Source organism: Acanthochromis polyacanthus, chromosome 1 (genome assembly GCF_021347895.1).
Source record: "Acanthochromis polyacanthus isolate Apoly-LR-REF ecotype Palm Island chromosome 1, KAUST_Apoly_ChrSc, whole genome shotgun sequence".
Taxonomy (NCBI): Eukaryota; Metazoa; Chordata; class Actinopteri; family Pomacentridae; genus Acanthochromis; species Acanthochromis polyacanthus.
Window position 1 is genome coordinate 14,868,117 of NC_067113.1, and position 18,942 is coordinate 14,887,058.

The window sequence follows — 18,942 nt, forward strand, 5'->3', positions numbered from 1 at the left end:
GCAGTGAGCTGTACTCTACTTCTAACTATAAGCAATTTGACAGACTCCGACATGGGTGGCTCGTACCGTCTGTTTTACATCTTTGCTGACCATGATCAGCAATGCCGTTTATTATGCAACACTGTAAATATACATTACGTTCACTGGAGTAACTACTGACAAGGTTGCTGTAAATTAGTCACTCAGATTTTGCCACATTCTGCATCCATTATGTGACCATCAGCAAATGATGTATATTGACAGAGCAACACATGGTTTTGTACCATAGAGGTACCACTTGCTGTCACCTTTTCATAATTGCAGTTTTGTAGATTACTTGTCTACATTTTGCCAGTGTATACCCACTTGGCAGGGCTCACTAATTGCTTTTCAGCTACACGTTTCTATTCCTTTCTTAGAGTTTTGTCTTTGTATATCTTTCTGTTGGGTTTGTCTCTTTACTTTGAACACAGAAGGAACATTTTCATATCTATATCCATCAAAGCACTTCTCTTGGAACCATGCAGCATGTTATATGTAATGCTGCACAGAATCACATCTGTCTACAGAATCTTTTCGAACCTAAAATGACCTATGACAAATTGTTGTAAAATGTGTCTGAGTAAGTTTATTAATGTAGACATGCAAAAAGAAGATGGTGAAATAGTTATCAGGAGTTAGTATAATATAGGTGGTATTAAGTGGTATATGCTTATAAAACCTATACAAGCTACTAACCCTGTGTTTACGGTCTTTGACTTTATAGACCTGCAGAGGTGCATTAATTATGCATGAGCAAGTTTGCAAGTTAGAAATGCGGTGACAATAGTTCTCATTGAGAGAGCAACCTTTGGCAGAGTTCTCATAAAGATCCTTGTCATTCCTTGAAGAATTACTAGTTATAGCTTTATTATCAATTAGCAACTGACCTGATTCAGTTTGCTTTCCTCTCAATGACTGTTATTGGTACTTTGAGTGTACAAGGTAGATGAGGATTGCTGTGTTACAGTTGGCCTCTATACCTGCCGCCTCATTGAATACTTTACCCAATGTGTAACATATGAAACCCTGTTAACATGCACTTGGAGGCACTTTTTAATCATTAGTTTGATAATGTTGATAGCTAGAGTCACTCAGTGACTTAAATACATTAAATATGAGAATAAAAGCTAGTCTAGATAAGCCATGTCTTTTTAAATTTTCACTGCTAGGGGGTCAGAGAGACTTGATCAGTGATTCTAAGATTAGCAACCATTCGTTTCGTTCTTGATAAGTGTAACACATCGTGCCTGTGAAGCAGTCCACAGCGACGTTTGTTTAATTTACAGGAAATATCAATCCCCAAGCTACTTAAAAGATGAGACAATAATGCATTTTTAAAAAGTGTCCAGAGCCTTTGAGCTCACCTGAAGGTACTATAAGGATTATATTTGTGAGATGCTTTCATTTCTAATGTTCTTATATTTAAAATATGTTTGATCACAGGTTTTAGAATAAGGCCTCCCTTTGTGCAGTATGTCTGGTAACAACTTGTCCCTAGACTGAAATATAAAATGTATGACCGATATGTACAAGAAGTTGAAATTACCCTAAGTTCTTTGGTAAGAGGAAGTAAAATATAATACAGATTAATTCCATAATTCACCTTAGAATAAATGTTCTATCCTCTGGATTGTTTCCACTTATGCTTGATTTGATCTCTTATTGATAAAGGTTGATCTGATAGCCATCGTATTACCAGCAGGAGCATTATGACTGTCTATCAGCTGACTGCAGTTTTGATTGAGATTGGGCAACTGTTCCATTGTCATATGCCATTTGATGGCAAAATATTAAAACTCACTAACTCATATAGAGAGAGATATAGATAATTAAATGTTCCTGTTGAGCCGAGAAGACAAGCAATAAGGTTGACAATTCTCTTGCGCTTGCTCAGGCGACAGCTTAAAACTGTTTTTTTTAACTGCAGGAACATTCAGCCTGGTTTAGGATGGTCCCAACCTTTGTGTGCGTTCCAACTTTCGGCACCTGTAGAACCTCTTTCAAGGCTGATTTTAGGAGAGTATAAAATTAGTGACTCCAGATTACTTCTGAGCAACCTTGAAAGACCTGTTGTGCTCAATAATAATTGGTCAAACTCCAAGAAGATAGCACTGATTGGTTAAGCTTGGAGGGGACAAGTGTCATTTTTGTGCCCTCGTGTGCATGTGGAGTAGCAGTCCTCTCTCTAACATCCCCATCAACAATGTAAATTTCACTGTATAGGCTCACATAAACCCTCTATTGTTTTTTTTTTTTTACACGCTATAGAAGTGGAGTTGGGTCCAGTTACCTGTTGTTGTTTTGGCCCTTGGCAAGTTAAAGTGTTCATCAAAGTACCACAGTGGAAACAGAAAGGATGAAAGCATCAATTATGGGGCTGCTCCTCTAAACGTTCACACCGACTTTTGCTTGCCCCGAGCTCCTGCAGTGGAAACCCATCTTTAGAACAAACTAATACTAAACAAGCAAATACAAAAACACAGGAAAAGTAAGGCAACAAATAAAATAAGTAAATGAGCAGTGGATTATGTGATAAGTAGCTACAAGTTGACATATTTGTGCAATACAAATTTATCTTAAATGCAAAGTAAAACTGCATCCTAAATAGGTGATGCTTTGTTGGTTGGCAAAATTTCAACGACAGGTGTTTTCACTTATTTTGAATAAATGAATTATGTCATTTCTATGTGAGCATGTGCAAACTGAGGACGTCTTTCTGACATCCTCAGTTTGCTTCCAGTTACGGATGTACCTTTTTCATGTCAGAATTTTGGTTGTAAAAGCACAGGTGAAACAGATCTTGTTCAAAAGGGCTCGCTTCTATCAGCTATCTGATTACATCCTGCTACAGAGCCAGCATGCGCAATACTAGAGCCCTGAAATTTGCTCACCTAAATGGAATGCAGATAATTTAATGTAGTCAGTTACTTAGTTTTTTCTGTTACGATAGGTCAAGTATCTGCTGGAAAGAAAATGACCGCACAATAATAAAAACCTTCCAGCCTACTTAATTTGCTTTTTTGCTCTTCTGTCTGCCACTATTGTTTTTTCTCTTGTAATAAATGATTCCCCATTATCTAACAACTTTTAACCTTCTCCACTTCAAAAGAATACTGGTCTTCTTAAGATTTGAGGTGTGATAAATCATAAGCTATTTGTGCATTAGCAGGATTCAGATAAATTCATGTATATAACTGAAAATGACCAGTTTTTGCAAGAATGTCTTTGCTCTAACTTTGCAAGTTCTTTACCACCTGTTCTGCTTGTCAGCCACTAACAAATTCATTTCTCGTCTTTTTTTTAAATGTTCAGTATGAATTATAAATAGCCTTTAATTGTCACATGGTGAAATAAGTTCAGCAATATATTGACGATTTCAGTTTTGCTGAAATGACCTTATGGTTTCTAATTTAAAATTGCAGTAAAACCTGCATAGTTAACTTAATACAGTGTAAATCTGAAACTCAATCTACTGAAAATGATACTCCTTAGTTTAGTTGTATATTCTTAGGAATTTTGTGGTGTTTCTCAAAAGAATAATTTGTACCAGCTTATTCATATAAATGTTAGGAAATAGGACCAACAGTATTATTCCCAACAAGACACATTTTTCCGTCATTTGTAAGTTGGTAAAGAAGTGGGCTAAACTTGAATTTCTTTGATTATTGTCCAAATAATCAAAAACTTAGAATCAGCAGTTACTTTGTTTTGCCAGGTGCCTACAGGTGTTATCAATGCTAGAAAAACTGATAGTTCTACAGCCTGTAGGTATAATACTAGGTACATTTTCAATTAGTTTTTATGCTTTTTTCCTTTCTGGTCTGCAGTTCAGCCCCGGTTAACTGATAAGTCCCTTATTTTTTGATTGTTGCAGTCGAGTCAGTTGTAACTTCACCGTTGTGCCAAGGACTGTCACATCAAGTGGCTAAACCTGTAAACCTTGATGTTTATTTTGAAAGTGGTGCTGCGGTTAGGTTCATATTAGATGAAACATATCCAATTTTCATTCATAAATACTGGCATACTTTGTCTGAATGCCTTTTGTATAGAAACAGACAGACTGGTGAAGCTGCTACTGTGCTGCTCACGCTCTTTTCTAATCCTTTGCTGATTGTATTGTAGAATAAGGCAGAGGGAGGCAGGGTAACTGTTGCGGGCAGAGTTGTGTCTTTTGCACACTCACACAGGCTCTGCGGTATACTTGATCAGCTGCCCAGAGGCAGGTCCACACTGCAGCAAGTTTTGTTCAAACGTGTGTGTGTGGGGTTTATTTTTTGTGTGAGAAACGTGTGTGCTCAGTAGGGTTGCTGTGATGGAGAATCTCATGATTACATTTAACTTCAGTTCAGGGTTCTGATTCTTTCGAAAATAATTGATATTGCATGTCAATTTTTCATTCCCTCTCCGTTTAAAATAACATTATTCTGGGATGTCACCAAGTTCTTTTTCTATCATATAATTTGTAATCATTTATGTAGTGAGAAAAATGAAATTTCTAGACAGTATTTAGAGTATTAAATGAAGCCACTAATTAGTCTTTGGTGCTGAAACAGGTTTGCTGTGCTACCAATTGTTGTTCAAACGTGGTTTTTGTACATTTTACACGGTAACATAGTGATTTAATGTCTGTTTCCCAATCACTAAGCAAAACAAGCTCATCATTATAAAAGTGTGTTTGACTTCCACTGCTCGCATGCAAGCGTGTCCCAAAAGAAACAGATTACTTACATTACTGCTGTAACTCCAGATCAATATAGCTAAGTGAAGGTGTTGTTTGAGAGACATTAGAAGAACCACATACACTACCAGTCAAGTTTGGACACACCTTCTCATTCAATAGTTTTTATTTGATTATTTTCTATATTGTAGATTAATACTGAAGACTTCAAAATTATAGAATAGTATAAATGAAATTATGTTGTAAACAAAGTGTTAATATTCAGTCTTAATCTACAATGTATTAAATAGTACAAATAAATGAAAAGCATTGAATGGGAAGGTGTGTCCAAACTTTTGACTGGTGGTGTACATCTTCATAGTTTCACCATTTTTCACACTGGAAAATTCAAAATGTCCATTATCAAGCCCCAGTTCAATTTTATTTTTTCTCTAAATGCATGCCCTCTTTTAAATGTATACTTTTAGATCATGATACAGTGTTCAGTGTCACATTTTATTTCATACTGCAGCATGTTCAATGTTGCCACCAGTCACCATCCCTGATCTGTCATTTATCTTGTCTATAAGCACACTTGGACATAATAACTCCTCTTATTTAGCTACACAAGGCTGTCCAATTTACCTGCCTTGCAAGAAAATTATCTAAATTATATAACATCATTTTAATATTGAAGAACCTTTGTTGACGGATATCTTGCCAATTTAGAGCAGGTTTATTGCAGCCTTGTTTTAATTCTAAGTTGCTCCGGTGAAAGAGAGACAATTTTAAAAAAAAACAAAACAAATCTAAATCACAGACTGTTTTTCTGAAGGATCGTTTTAGTGAAATAGTGCTTGCTAGCCGAGACTCTTCAGTGCAAACAAGACATGGTTTCATACTTCATTTGTGTTGCCTGATTAGAGTTACTGGCTATTGTTTCCTAGGGAAGAGAGCTGCTGATACTTTTATTCCAAATTATGTGACAGAAACAATTTGTTGCTGTTAATTTGGAGTTAATACAAGTGTTTCTGTACACCTATTTTCCGGGGGATACATTTAGAAACTATTAGAGCTGCAACAACGAATCGATAAAATCGATAATAATCGATTATTAAAAGCGTTGGCAATGAATTGCATTATCGATTCGTTGTGTTGCGCGATTCATACGTCACTCGCCATGTCACGGAGCCGTCTACGTCACCTACAGAGCGAGTTGAACAGAGTGAGGTGGAGGCAGAGCAGAGGAGGTATTTTCAAAGGAAAGTAAATTCAACTAGAAAAGCACTCAGAAAGTGCAGACCTCCGCCACGGATAGAGAGGAAAACAGGAAACCCATGCAGTAAAGGATCATGAGCTGGAATCGAACCTGCGTCTCTGTCACAGTTCTGTTTACAAATCACCTTCTTAACCAGTTCAGCTATCTGGACACCTTGCTCCAATTTGTTGGACGACATACTAACCTATGATGTTTTTGTCATATTTTGGACCACATACTAAAACATACTAAAAAATTCAAAGTGATCCAGGATCCTTTCCGGATTGCCACCTAAATTAAATCAGCTCTTCCTCTTACCATAGTCTACATCCCCTCAAAATTTCATGTGAATCTGCCCAGGTGTTTTTGAGTTATCTTGCTAACAGACAGACAGGCAGACAGACAGACAGACACACAAACGGCGGGTGTCACATAACCTCCTTGGCGGAGGTAACAAATGAAACATGACCAGCACGGAGAAAACAGTTTGACGGAAGTCCTCAAAAGTATGAGAGCATTTCACGCTTCACAAAACAAAGACATGCTGCGTGTCCACTACATGTGAATGCGCGCATCCGAAAATCGCACTGATGTGAGCGGGCCACTACGTGGTCACGTGACCGCGCTTTCAGCTTGACAGTCCGGTAGATAAGTCTGATAAAGACAGTGGCTCGGCGGCAAACTTTCTCTATTATTTCGAAAACACTAAAGGGAAAAATTTTTCTAAAGTATATGAGGCAAGAAATAATCTGTGCAGCAGCTGAATCTGTCCTTGTTTTGGTTCACCGACGGCCAGTTTAGATGTTTAAGGACAGTAGAAGTCCAGTCTACTTTACGCAAAAGAGCTGCAGGTAAACACACCAGATCGCAGCTGGAAACGCACCAACCGGACCAGCATGCCACATGCGATGTGTCGCATCTAGTGGACACGCACCTTAAGTCACTGCATTATCCTACATTTGTTCCCTTTTTAAAGTGAGGAAATGTAACCTCAGTCTCTATGGTAGCTTGTCTGATGCTAGGGTTTGCTTTTTAACTGATTAATGACAGTGATAGGGCGTGTGTGACTGTGAGAGAGAGGTTTTATTTCACTTTGATCAGCTTAAGCAGGATTTGAATATGCATTACAAATAATCGTAACTTGCACACTATGGAGGTAATAATTTTAAGATTAAGCCTCAACTTTAATTTTCTGACAGTCTGAGTGAAGACACTGGTCTGTGTTGGAGTGAGGCAGGATGAATTACATCGACAGGCTTCATGATGAGAAAGACATCATGTACACCACAGCAAGCAGCTGTCTGACTGAGAGCATCCTCAACATGACCGTCACTGTCATGAGGCCTGTGTCAATGGTTGAAGATGAAGGCTTCACTACAATGATCTTATTTGTTCTGTCATTCCAAATCTTCTATTTCTGAATAAAGAGGCCGAAATTAAAAATGTTTTTTTAAATCCGATTCATCGATTAATCGTAAAAAAATAATCAACCGATTCATCGATTATTAAAATAATCGTTAGTTGCAGCCCTAGAAACTATAGAAAATACAGAGAGCATTAATCGGCCTTACAAACGACATTAATTGAACAGGTTGAGGACATCTTCATGAGACGGGCTAACTTCAGAAAACCCAAGTGGTAGCAAGTTGATGATTGAACAGTACCCATTGAAATGCCTACTGAATGTGCTGCATTTTGCATGTATGTCACACTGATATTTGCTGGCATGATGTATAGACACCCAAATGAATTATCTTTATTTAAATTGCTGTTATTCCAGCAGATGACTAGAAGTTCATTGAAATGTGTCGTTCCACCTCATTAGAAACATGTAACTCACATGCTTTATTAGAATACAATTTTTGCATAGATGTTTAGAATTCATTCAATTTAAATCCAATATGTAGACTACTCTATTGCAAATGTCTTGTTTAAACAACTGGATTCTTTTATCCTCTCAATTGTCTTTGCAAAAACACCCTTTGCATCTTGAAAGCATGTGTACAGAAAATGTAAATAGGGTGGTCTTGGTGTTGTTTTCAGGCATTTACTACCGAACAAGTGCAGGGACTGTCACTTTTTGAAAGCGAGGTTTCCTTGATGATGACCGTTGTGCTGTTTCTCCTCTCTAGTTAAAAAATTGAATCCATTTTAGTTACAGAATCCTCTCTCTTGGTGCTGCTCTTTTCTGGAACAGCCATCGTGCAAATTACTTGCTCATAACCTCATTCTCTGAGACTTTTTAAAGATTTTGAATCCCATTAAACAAGGATTGCCATATGACTTTGTACACACCCTTATAGCTGCACTGATGGATAGTGTTTCTAAACAGGATGGAGAGAGGACGGTTCTATATTGCAAATCTTATTTTCCTCATTGCTTCAACTTCAAATTAAATATCCCCTTCCTCAACCACCTTTCTGTTGCCCTCCTTCAAAGTCAGGCTTTTCTCCCATAAGTTTATCCCTAAATTTTCAATCAAACCAAAGTGCCACATGCTTTTTGTTTATTTTTCTCACACACATCTAGAAACATTTCATCTCATGATTTGTTTTTGTTATTTTGGTACCAGAAGATTCTCTCATCGGGGCCTGGGCCAAAGAATTGGGTGTTTGTGTCAGACAAACTGTGCGAGGAAAGCCTGGCTTGTATTCAGACCAATTCTGTTATTTCCAGATAGGGATTATTTTAATTGAGGTTCTTGCACAGACTGCATTCCTCCAAAACCAAACTTAGGAGGATATTTGAATTAGTTTTGTGAATTGTGTGAGACAAGTATGATACTGCATAAACATCGCATTTGCATCGATACTGTCTCGTACTGAAAAAGAGACACTTTTAAGATAAGATAAACTTTATCGGTCCCACAGTGGGGAAGTTCATACCATTTAGTCAGACTATAATTTGACATTATTTGGTCACTCTTACACAGTCATTTCTCTCACATCAAAATCATTCAACATTAGGCTTTGAAATTAAAATTAATTTGACTCAATTGGAAGTCTTCATCATCTCCATGTTTCAGGAGGTGATTCAAAGAGATGCGTTCCCTTGCCAAAACGGAACAGATTTGCTGTACCAAAGGGCATTTACAAAATTATTTCCAGAGGGTGTCAAAGCAATTTTTAGCCTCACTTGAAGAGACCTAAATATATAATAACTAGAGCTTATAAGCTTTTCTGCAATGCTGTGTCTTTTATGATCAAACTCTGCCTTATCCTATATTCTGGCAGTATTCCACTCTTTTTTTCTGTTTTTGTCTTTTGTTTTGTATCCTTTACCCTCTGGGCAGAAAGATTGGTTTCCTATTTTGACCAGTAGTTTTGGACTGTACAAGGGAGTTCTGTATACAAAAGCCCTGTCTTGCGGTTATGTTTAACGGTGCTAGGTAGTTTGGCAGCCGTGTGTGTTGGATCATGGAAAAAAAAATGTTAATATAATAAAAACTAACAAGATATTTCCCCTAAAATTAGGTTTGTTTATTTTGGTTGAAAGAACGCATTTCTCAAAAAACAAAACATTAGCCATTATTGTATATCTTAAAAAATGTATCGTCAAGTTGTCAGTAAATACAAAACTATTGATACAGACAAAAAGTTTATTCTCATCATGACAAAGTCTTTTGAAAATAACAGTGATACTTGTGTAAGTTAACAAATGTATCTATTCACATCAAGCCATATGATTTCATCTGGCACATGAAATCATATAACACAATGTTTTTAGCAACACCTCACATAAGTTTGTTTAATAAAGTTTATGTTAAAGTTATTTTTGACGTTTATTAAATAGGACAGTGGACAGGAAACGTGGATAGAAGAGTATCGGGATCGCATGCAGTAAATGGCCATGGACTGGATTCACATCCATGACCACTACATCTGGGACTGTAGACCCGTTTTATGGGTCACCCAGTCAGCCAGCTGAGCTATCTGGGCACCCTTAGCTAATAAACTTGATAAATTATTATAATCCTTGACAATACCTAGTACCTTTGATAAAGAAACCTAAACACTGACCAGCTCATCTCCTGTGTTTGACTCCATCTACTGGCTGATTGAGAGTACTTGAGCTTTTAATTAAAAATGTTGACTTTAGACACCAGGTGACATTAATTGTGTGAATCAGACTTTTTTTGTTGTTTAATTAAATACAAATAGTTCTTTTATCATCTTTGTTAAAGTCCTGCCACAAACAGTTTTACGAATATGATAATATGAATCTGTAACATAAACTTGATGAAAGTGTGATTGTTTCAGTTGTCATTAGCTATGTATTTAATCGATAAACTCTCAGCAGAGACTTTTCTCGTGTCATGAATCTCAGTATTTTAGTACATCACCATAATATTTGTGAAGCTGCTGCAAAAGAAAGTTTTTGTTGATCCAACTTGTCGATCTTACCTAGCTGTCTTTGGTTTGTTCAGTGATAGACTTGGCACAGAATGACTGCTGACCGCTTAATATGTGTGTATATATATATATATATATATATATATATATTTTTTTTTTTTCTTTTTTTTCAAGTTTAGTCATCAGAGTTAGATGTTGGATATATTTTGAAATGTAAAATATTATCATCAGCAGAGTGCACAGACAGCTGTAGATGTGTATAGCATTCAATGTTTTGGAAAGCATTCTTTTTCAAACTGTGGCTCTGCTGATGATCACATGTAGAATGGTGTAGACTTATAGAGATTACGGACTAGATATGACTGCTGACATTGTCAGTGTCATTAAATTGAATATGCATCAGACATACAGAGGTCAGAATTGGCACAGCTGCCTAGGTAAAGATATGTCAGGTGTAGCTTGTGTTAGTGTCAGCATTAAATTAGGCACCACATTGCAGTTTCAGTGTAGGAGTCACACTTACCATAAATAAACCTTCCAAATCTTTGAATTGCACTAATTTTATTATACTTGGTTGACTGTTTGGACAGTCTAAATAGGTTTAGGTTAACTGTTAGCCCTCTGTCATGGCCCAACAGCAGTTTGCTACATTTTTAAGTACATTGTAAACTATTTGAAATTGGGGTAGGCACTTGTTTGTTTGATTTGTTTTTGTTTTTTTTTAAAGTGCGTCATTTCACAAATCCATGTACATTTTTGCGTCATGTAGCATATTGTAATGCTAATGGTGTGAGAGAAACCTACTCCTCTGCACCACCTCTTGACTCTGTTTTCAGGCTTTAGAAAATATAGCCTATGACAGGAAACTTCAAACAGGATGTAGAATGTGGCTGACTGGGATCAATGGAGGACACTTGATCAGAAGAGTGAGGTTCAAGTCCTGCTTGACACCTAAATTGAATGTTGACCTTTAGCTTGACTATTTGTATACATTTGAAGCGTGTGAATATTCTTCGGTCTGTCTGGTAGAAGGGGCCTTAATGACAGAGAGGGGAAAGGGTAGAGCTGCAGTCAGAGTATTTTGAGATTAGATTTTAGTCATTATTGTTTTGGATTTTGTTTAGTTTTCTTGCCTTTTCCAGACTAACCTCCCTAAGTGTTGCCATGTTTCGTGTTTACATCATGGAAGTCCAGAAAGTCTATACAGTCTGACTTTTCTGATGTCCTCTATAGTAGAATTAAAGTTTCCTGATTATGCCCTAAATGATAGTCATGATTATTTTGATCAATATTGACATATTGATTATGTATCGGAATTACTCATTACTTTTAGGGACAAAGTAGTCTTATTTAGTTTAAACAACCAGAGCACTGCTTTCACTTCCAAGTTGCGTTAAGTTCCTGTTAATGAACAAATATGCATCAAAAAAGCTTAAAACAAGGTTCTTCTTCACCTGAATTAAGTGTATCTCCTAGAGGGAAAATATGCATCAAATAAGGACACATTGAACATGTGCTTGTGTATGGAAACTACAATTTACTGATTTTCCTTAACTTATGGTAGATGCTAACTCGGCAGCTGAGCACAGGCAAACCTCTTGTTGCCCTACTTAGTTACTGCACGCAGCAATTTAGACGGTCGTGTGAGCAAAAATTCCTTTGGCACAAGTGATATAGAGTATTCCAATGTCAGGCTTATCCGAGTCAGACCCAAGTGATTTTATCTCAACAGATGTTCTCTAAGTGTCAAGTTTCCTATGAGCAAAGGATGCATGTTAAACATCAGTATCACAGGTAGTCACGTTCATTTGATTGTAGAATGATTGATTTTTTCACTTGAACAACAGTGGAACCCTCTAGTAACATTTGTAGTACATAAGCAATTTAGTATGTAAACATTTGTTTGCGCAGATTTATTGTTAACTAGTGTATCTACAGCCTAACTTTGGTAATGACTGCATTTGACCAAAGAGTACATGGGATGGATCTGCCAGTAAATAACATAATACAAGTGTGGTACTCTTTGGTCTTATGTTAATGTACACAAACTCCTGTGTAGGTACAATGGAATGTGACTACTTGTGTTTTAACACAAATGAGGGATGTCCTCTTTTGGATCCTATTTTATTTTATTTATTGCTTTGCTTAATGATTCTTTGTGTTACACGTGCAACAATCTGCAGTTTATTTTTTGCACTAATGACTTTGCTTTTGCTTGGGTCTCTAAGAGAACATAGAAAGCTTGCACAATGTAATTACTACTGCTTTTTTTGTACATTTCAAGAAGTTGAAAATCTGCCTTTTAGCGAATTTGTGGACATCACTGGTCTCTCAGTCTTCATTATAAATAATGGGTGGTGGTGGTGGTAATGTCGAAAGTGAAAGTGTCGAAATGTGGGAGATTAAAGACGTGCCAACCACAGAACTTCAAGACGCACATTTTCTGTTCCCTTCTATCACATGTCACTCTACTAAGCGTTCTGTCTGCTCCGTTTCCTTTCTATAACTACGTTCTGCTATCTGATGCTGTTCAGGCCACTCAAAATGGTTTTCCTTTGCTTTCCTTTCAGTTCTACAAGCACGTTGTTCAGAGTGTGGAGAAGTTCATACAGAAGGTGAGTTATGTTTTGAGTAGATCAGTCACACACATTGACATGCAATAAGATTTTGGGAGGTGAAGTGTAAAGAATGTGCAGAATTTAAGGGTGCTTTCACTTACATATGATAATAACGGAAGTTCCGGCTGAATTCTTATTAAATCTACACCAGTCTCAAAGGATGTGTAGATAAAGCCAGGACCACTGTCCAGTTAAAGGTTCATACTTCCATTCAAAACAGTGTCAGTGATTTTTTTTTTCTTTTCTAACAATTGCACATTTATTTTTCACCTTCTTGAATTTGTAACACTTTAAATAGGTACATATGTTACTTAAGAATATGTAAGAGGCTCTAGACAGTAGATTTATAGATTGTCTCACTGTTACATTATTCTCAAGACCGATTCATGTTTTCCACATTAATGTGTGCAGAGTAATGTGGACTTAGAAAGCAGACGCACACGTGGTTCTGTTCATACTACCATAGGTCTGCACAAGGAGCTGCTTTGTCCCTCGTACCGAACACAGTTCAGGGCCACTTTATACAGGTTATAGCAGCACTTACAGATTCTTCTGTACCACTGGTCAGGGATTATTCCTGACAGTGCGTGGACAAATTACTGGATTTCTGGAGAATTTAGAACGTCCTTCCATGTTTCTGCTGTGTTGATGGAAAGCACAAGTTTAGAACACCTCCAAAGCCCGGCAGCAACTGCTTCATTTAGAACTCTTTTAATGGTAAATTATAAAGATGAGGATGACCGAGACACTCCTTGCACATTCTCCCTTCTAAACAAGCCTTTGTTTTGAGCACCATTTGTTTTTCTTGCGCACATGACAGTCTGTGCAGTGACACCTTTTGGGTGGCAACCAGACACCCACAAAGGACCCTTGCAGACTTCATCACGTGTACCCTTCTGGACACGCAGATGTAGAAAGCATGAATCAATGTTAACACCGGCTGTCTGTTTCTTACACAGTGCAAGCCAGAATACAAGGTCCCAGGGCTCTATGTCATCGACTCAATTGTCAGACAGTCACGACACCAGTTTGGCACAGAGAAGGACGTTTTTGCGCCACGCTTCAGCAAGAACATCATTGCAACGTTCCAGAACCTCTACCGTTGCCCTTCAGATGATAAGGTCGGTTTTTAATAGGTGTCACTGAATTTTTGTTGCTGTGCTTGGTCCAGGTTTCAGTGGGAATTGATATTTTCCATTGTGATATATGGGATATCGGAATAGGTGTTGGGAGTAGATTGGGGATTGGTAAAGGGCATCCCATGTAATGTTTTGAGCACCTCAAGCAACTGAATTAACGCTAACGTAATCTGTGTTTTGCTTCCACATCAGGAATAAACATTTAATTAAAAAAAGTAGACACTTTTCTTTTTAAATACATAAATATTTTTTGTCCTTGAGTCCTGCTGCTTTCATTTACCACAGTAGTCCTTTCTTAGCCTGCACCTCTCCCAAAGCACGGTGTCCTCACATTTTATTGTTATGTCAGTTGCTTTTATCATCTTTATTGTGTTTTCAGAGTAAGATAGTGCGAGTCTTGAATCTGTGGCAAAAGAATGCCGTCTTCAAGAGTGACATCATTCAGCCTCTGCTGGACATGGCAGCAGGGATTCCTCCTCCCAGTGTTACTCCTGTCTTGCCCAGCAGTGCTGCCCCAGTCAATAACACTACACCTGGTCAGTAAGACTATAAATTAGAAGAGTGAAACACACACAGCCATACACTCTGCTGATGTGGTCAAATAATATGTTTGACTTCACTGTGGAATATGGTTGTCCCATGGTTCATGTTTCACCTGTCTGTCCTGGTTTCTTCAGGTACCCCAGCTACACCAGCCACCCCAGCCAACATCGTCCAGGGTTTGCCTGACTGGGCTTCCCAGATCACCAACACAGACACTGTGGCTGCTGTGGCACAAATCTTACAAAGCCCCCAGGGACAGCAGGTTGGTGAACATGTCCCCACAGTGTCTCAGTTATCAAAACTATTCAACTCAACTTATTTGTCCTAACATGTAAATCATTTTCCAGTATTGTTTTATGTGTTCGGTAAGACACTACACGCTTCAGAGTTCTGCAGTTTGTGTAGCAAATGTGTCATATACTCTGTACTGTAACCTGTTGCAGCTTCAGCAGCTGGTGCAGAGTCTGCAGATGCAGCAGCAGAAGCCCCAGCCGTCTCTGCTGCAGGCTTTGGACGCCGGCCTAGTGGTGCAGTTACAAGCTCTGACAGCTCAACTCACTGCAGCTGCCACTGCCAATAGCCTCAACCCGTTGGAGCAGAGGGTCTCCTCTTTTAATAAGGTAATGCTGCTGTCAGAAGCCATCAGTTTGGTAAGTCTTGCTTCATCTGAACTATTTTAATGTGTTCATATTGTCTTTTTTTGCAGAAACTTTTGGGTCCTTTTGACTTTGGGAACGATTCTGAACGCAGTGAGGAAACTAAAAAAGACTCTTCGTCGTCTCAGCTGTGAGTTCAGTGTATTTTATTGTTTTGATCTCCACACCAAAACCAACCAAATAGTGATGGGTGTCAACCACATCCCCTGAGTGCTTTTATCTAATCAAACCTCTGACCACTTGTAGGCCCATGGTGTCTGAGCCCATTAACAGCTCTCTCTTCCATCAACTGGCTGAGCAGCTACAACAGCAAAACCTGGAGCAGTTTCAGAAGCAGCTGCTAGAGCACCAGCAGAAGGTATAACACACATATACATGCACAAAGCACCGCTCTTGCTTGACTTGGTTAACATTACTGAGGATTTATTATTTGTATGTTTTACTCAGTTTATTTATTGTTTTCCTTGTTTGTTATTCATGGTCCAAAAAATTTTTGGTTTCCTACCCAAGTTGCACAATTACTTACTCTGTAGTTACTACTGTTCTCACATTGTTGAAAATAAAGAATTGCATGTATTTATTAGGGCTGGACCCGAATATGCGAATATTCGTTTGCTACGGCGGTATCCGGATATTAATTTTGGTATCCGAATATTCGGCCCACCCACCCCCGCCGGTTGGACGTTACCGGGCGGAACGAATATTCGGCATTACTGTCTTCCCTCTGCCTTCCGCTCATATCAGCTCATCCCGTCCTGTGATCACATACACACATACACATATGTCTATGTGATCACCCCCTCCTCCCCCCAGAAGAAAATGAGAATATTCGGAGCTCGTCTCTTCCCTTTGCCTTCGGCCCACTTCGACTCATCCCGCCGTGTTCGGCTCATCTCGGCTCATCCATTCTTGTTAGTTACCACCACCCGAATGGCCGGGTGGCTGCCGACTCTGACGTCACGCTTCACTTCGTTGCATAAACACAAGACAAGATGCCGAAGACCTCCGCTGTTTGGGAATTTTTCAGTTTAACTGAAGACAAAACGAAGGCAGTGTGCATAATTTGCGTCCAGGAGACCAGACGAATGGATCCAAATACTCAGGCGGGTCTCCTTCGGTCCGAGAGACCAGACGAATGGATCTGAATATTCGGGCCCCCAACATGACGGGCGGAACGAATATTCGGATATTCGTCTTTAATAGGGACCGAATATCCGGAGACCAGAAACCCCTATTCGGGCCAGCCCTAGTGTTTACATTTGGGTTTTATACTATTGACATTAGAAGCACTCTAAATGCCTGTAGTACTAGTTTGGAAATACTATGGCCTCAGTGACCTTACAGATAAGAACACTGAGAGTATGTAGCTTTGTGAAATTTCAGCAGCCTGAGTTAGACAAATCAAGTGGATATAGTCCAAAGTTACAGGCCACTTGATTTGTCTGACACTACAGACTTCTTATATTGCCTTTAGATAATCTTTGTAATATATTTTTACACAACATGAGAACTTGAGAGAGGAGTAGAAAAGATTTTTTAATGATTTGTTTCATTGTCAATATGGACACCTGGCTGGTGTTTTAAGATATACTTGAAGATTGTTAAGCCTTTCCTATTAAACTGCCAAGCTCCACAAAAAAACTTACAGAAACAGAGATCTGTTCTCATCAGTTATTAGTCTTTGAGATGTTTTGAATGAAAGGCATGTAAAAATATACCGCTCTTGTTCTTCTTCCAGGCAATGAGCATAGAAGGACAGGACTCAATCTTTGGACAAGAGAACCCGGTGGCGGGCGCTCAGAGCAGCAGCCAGTCACAGCTTCCTGAGCCAGAGAACAAGTTGGATGATTCCATAGACAACCAACAGCAGGTATTTCTGGCCAGCAGGCCATTGTCAAAATAGTACCAGCCTAGTATTTGTACTTTAGTTACATGAACTCCTTGAAAACAAATATCTCTTAACACTTAGAACCAGAGTGAAGTAGCTATTTAGCTGTAAGTCTAGGTCAGAAATTCCTACAATTACATTACCTTAAAATCAACTGTCTTTCCAAGGATATGGATCTTGACGAGGGCCCAGATGGAATGGAGGAGGAGATCTTTGAGGGAGAGGAGAAGAAGACCTTAAGCACACGGTCCAGAACACGCTCAAGGTCGCGCTCTCGGTCAGTCCTGCTTTATTACTGAAATCTCATTTTGTGGGAATTTTTCTAAATGTGACTGGAATATAGTATGCTCTAGTATAGCCAGTAGAAATGATAAGCACATTACAGAAGTGATGACTGTTTTTCTGAAGGTCAGATGATGGGTAAGAACTGTATGGAACAACATTGACCGGAGGATGTTGTTCTATATAAATGATAATAAGCAAAATGTACAGGGAGTTCCAGTCCCTAACAGTGTCTCTCTATCCATCTTACTAGATGTAGAACTGTTTATGCTTTCTTACTTAAAAAAAAATCACAATAATGCCTAGGTTTCCTAAAACACTTACTTAAATACAAATAAGGCATCATGAACTGCTTTTATTAAACACATTAGTGTCGAAATTATGACTATCATATGTAGACTCTGATAATTTCAGTTAAAGCGTGTTGTGAACAATTTTTAAAAATAGAGGAGGCAGTCAAAGATGCCATAATTTTGCCAATACAGTTTGAGGTTGCTACAGTATTTTAAATTCAATGCACTTCTGCACCATGAAAAATAGTTTTTGTCTTAAAAGCAGCAGCCATTTGGCTTCACAGCAAACATGACACAAAATAGTCTGGAAAAAAGCAAAAGCTTCTGTAATTTCTCTCTGTAGGTCTCCCAAGAGGAGACGGTCCAGGTCCCGCTCAGGTTCACGGAAACGTAAGCACCGCAAGCGGTCTCGTTCACGCTCCAGAGATCGTAAGAGGAAGTCATCACGGTCATACTCAAGTGAAAGACGGGCCAGAGAGCGAGAAAAGGAGCGGCAGAAGAAAGGACTGCCTCCCATACGATCCAAGACTCTCAGTGGTGAGTGAAATCTGGCTTCAAGTCATTCTTAAATATTTTAATAGTTGTTTCTTGGCAGTGTTTTTTTCTTCTGATTAACAGAGTTATTTTTTCCCTGTGTTCCCTCTCTCTACTTAGTGTGCAGCACAACTCTGTGGGTGGGCCAGGTGGATAAGAAAGCTACTCAGCAAGACCTCACCAATCTGTTTGAAGAGTTTGGCCAGATTGAGTCTATCAATGTAAGCAGACCTCTCCCTCTCCCTCTTAACCCTCTAATTTAGTTGCGATATGTCAGCCAGTTTTTAATCTGCAAAATCTTAAGAAGAAATCTAATGATTAAGCTTCAGTCTATCATTACCATAGTGGTGACCGGTGGTAACTACTATCATTTTCCATTTCTCTGTTCTGCATGTTCTCTTTGATTTTCTTTCTCTATTACAGTTTTCCCTAACAATCACACAGATCTATTGATATTCTCCAGCACACTCAAAGTTGTTGTTTAACCTCCCCATGTCCTGTGTAATGAAATATGAGTGTATGTGTGTGTGTCTTTGTGTAGATGATCCCTCCCAGAGGCTGTGCCTACATCTGTATGGTCCACAGACAGGATGCATACCGTGCCCGTCAGAAGCTCAGCACTGGCTCTTTCAAGATTGGCTCCAAGATCATTAAGGTCTTCAATACCTTTAGAATTGAATTATTGTATCTTCCGTCTTGTT

General features: G+C 38.6%; 1 protein-coding gene across 3 annotated transcripts in view; it reads left to right on the top strand.

Moving 5' to 3' along the window:
- Nucleotides 1-18,942, top strand: part of scaf8 (SR-related CTD-associated factor 8) — a 34,152-nt gene that overhangs the window by 10,030 nt on the left and 5,180 nt on the right. For all 3 annotated transcript variants that reach the window (XM_051938607.1, XM_051938642.1, XM_051938678.1), the window contains 12 exons: nucleotides 12,859-12,903; nucleotides 13,866-14,027; nucleotides 14,425-14,581; nucleotides 14,723-14,850; nucleotides 15,032-15,208; nucleotides 15,295-15,374; nucleotides 15,491-15,602; nucleotides 16,983-17,114; nucleotides 17,300-17,409; nucleotides 18,051-18,244; nucleotides 18,362-18,462; nucleotides 18,783-18,896. In XM_051938607.1, the coding sequence (XP_051794567.1) occupies nucleotides 12,859-12,903; nucleotides 13,866-14,027; nucleotides 14,425-14,581; nucleotides 14,723-14,850; nucleotides 15,032-15,208; nucleotides 15,295-15,374; nucleotides 15,491-15,602; nucleotides 16,983-17,114; nucleotides 17,300-17,409; nucleotides 18,051-18,244; nucleotides 18,362-18,462; nucleotides 18,783-18,896 (1,512 nt within the window). The remainder of the gene's footprint in view (nucleotides 1-12,858; nucleotides 12,904-13,865; nucleotides 14,028-14,424; nucleotides 14,582-14,722; nucleotides 14,851-15,031; nucleotides 15,209-15,294; nucleotides 15,375-15,490; nucleotides 15,603-16,982; nucleotides 17,115-17,299; nucleotides 17,410-18,050; nucleotides 18,245-18,361; nucleotides 18,463-18,782; nucleotides 18,897-18,942) is intronic.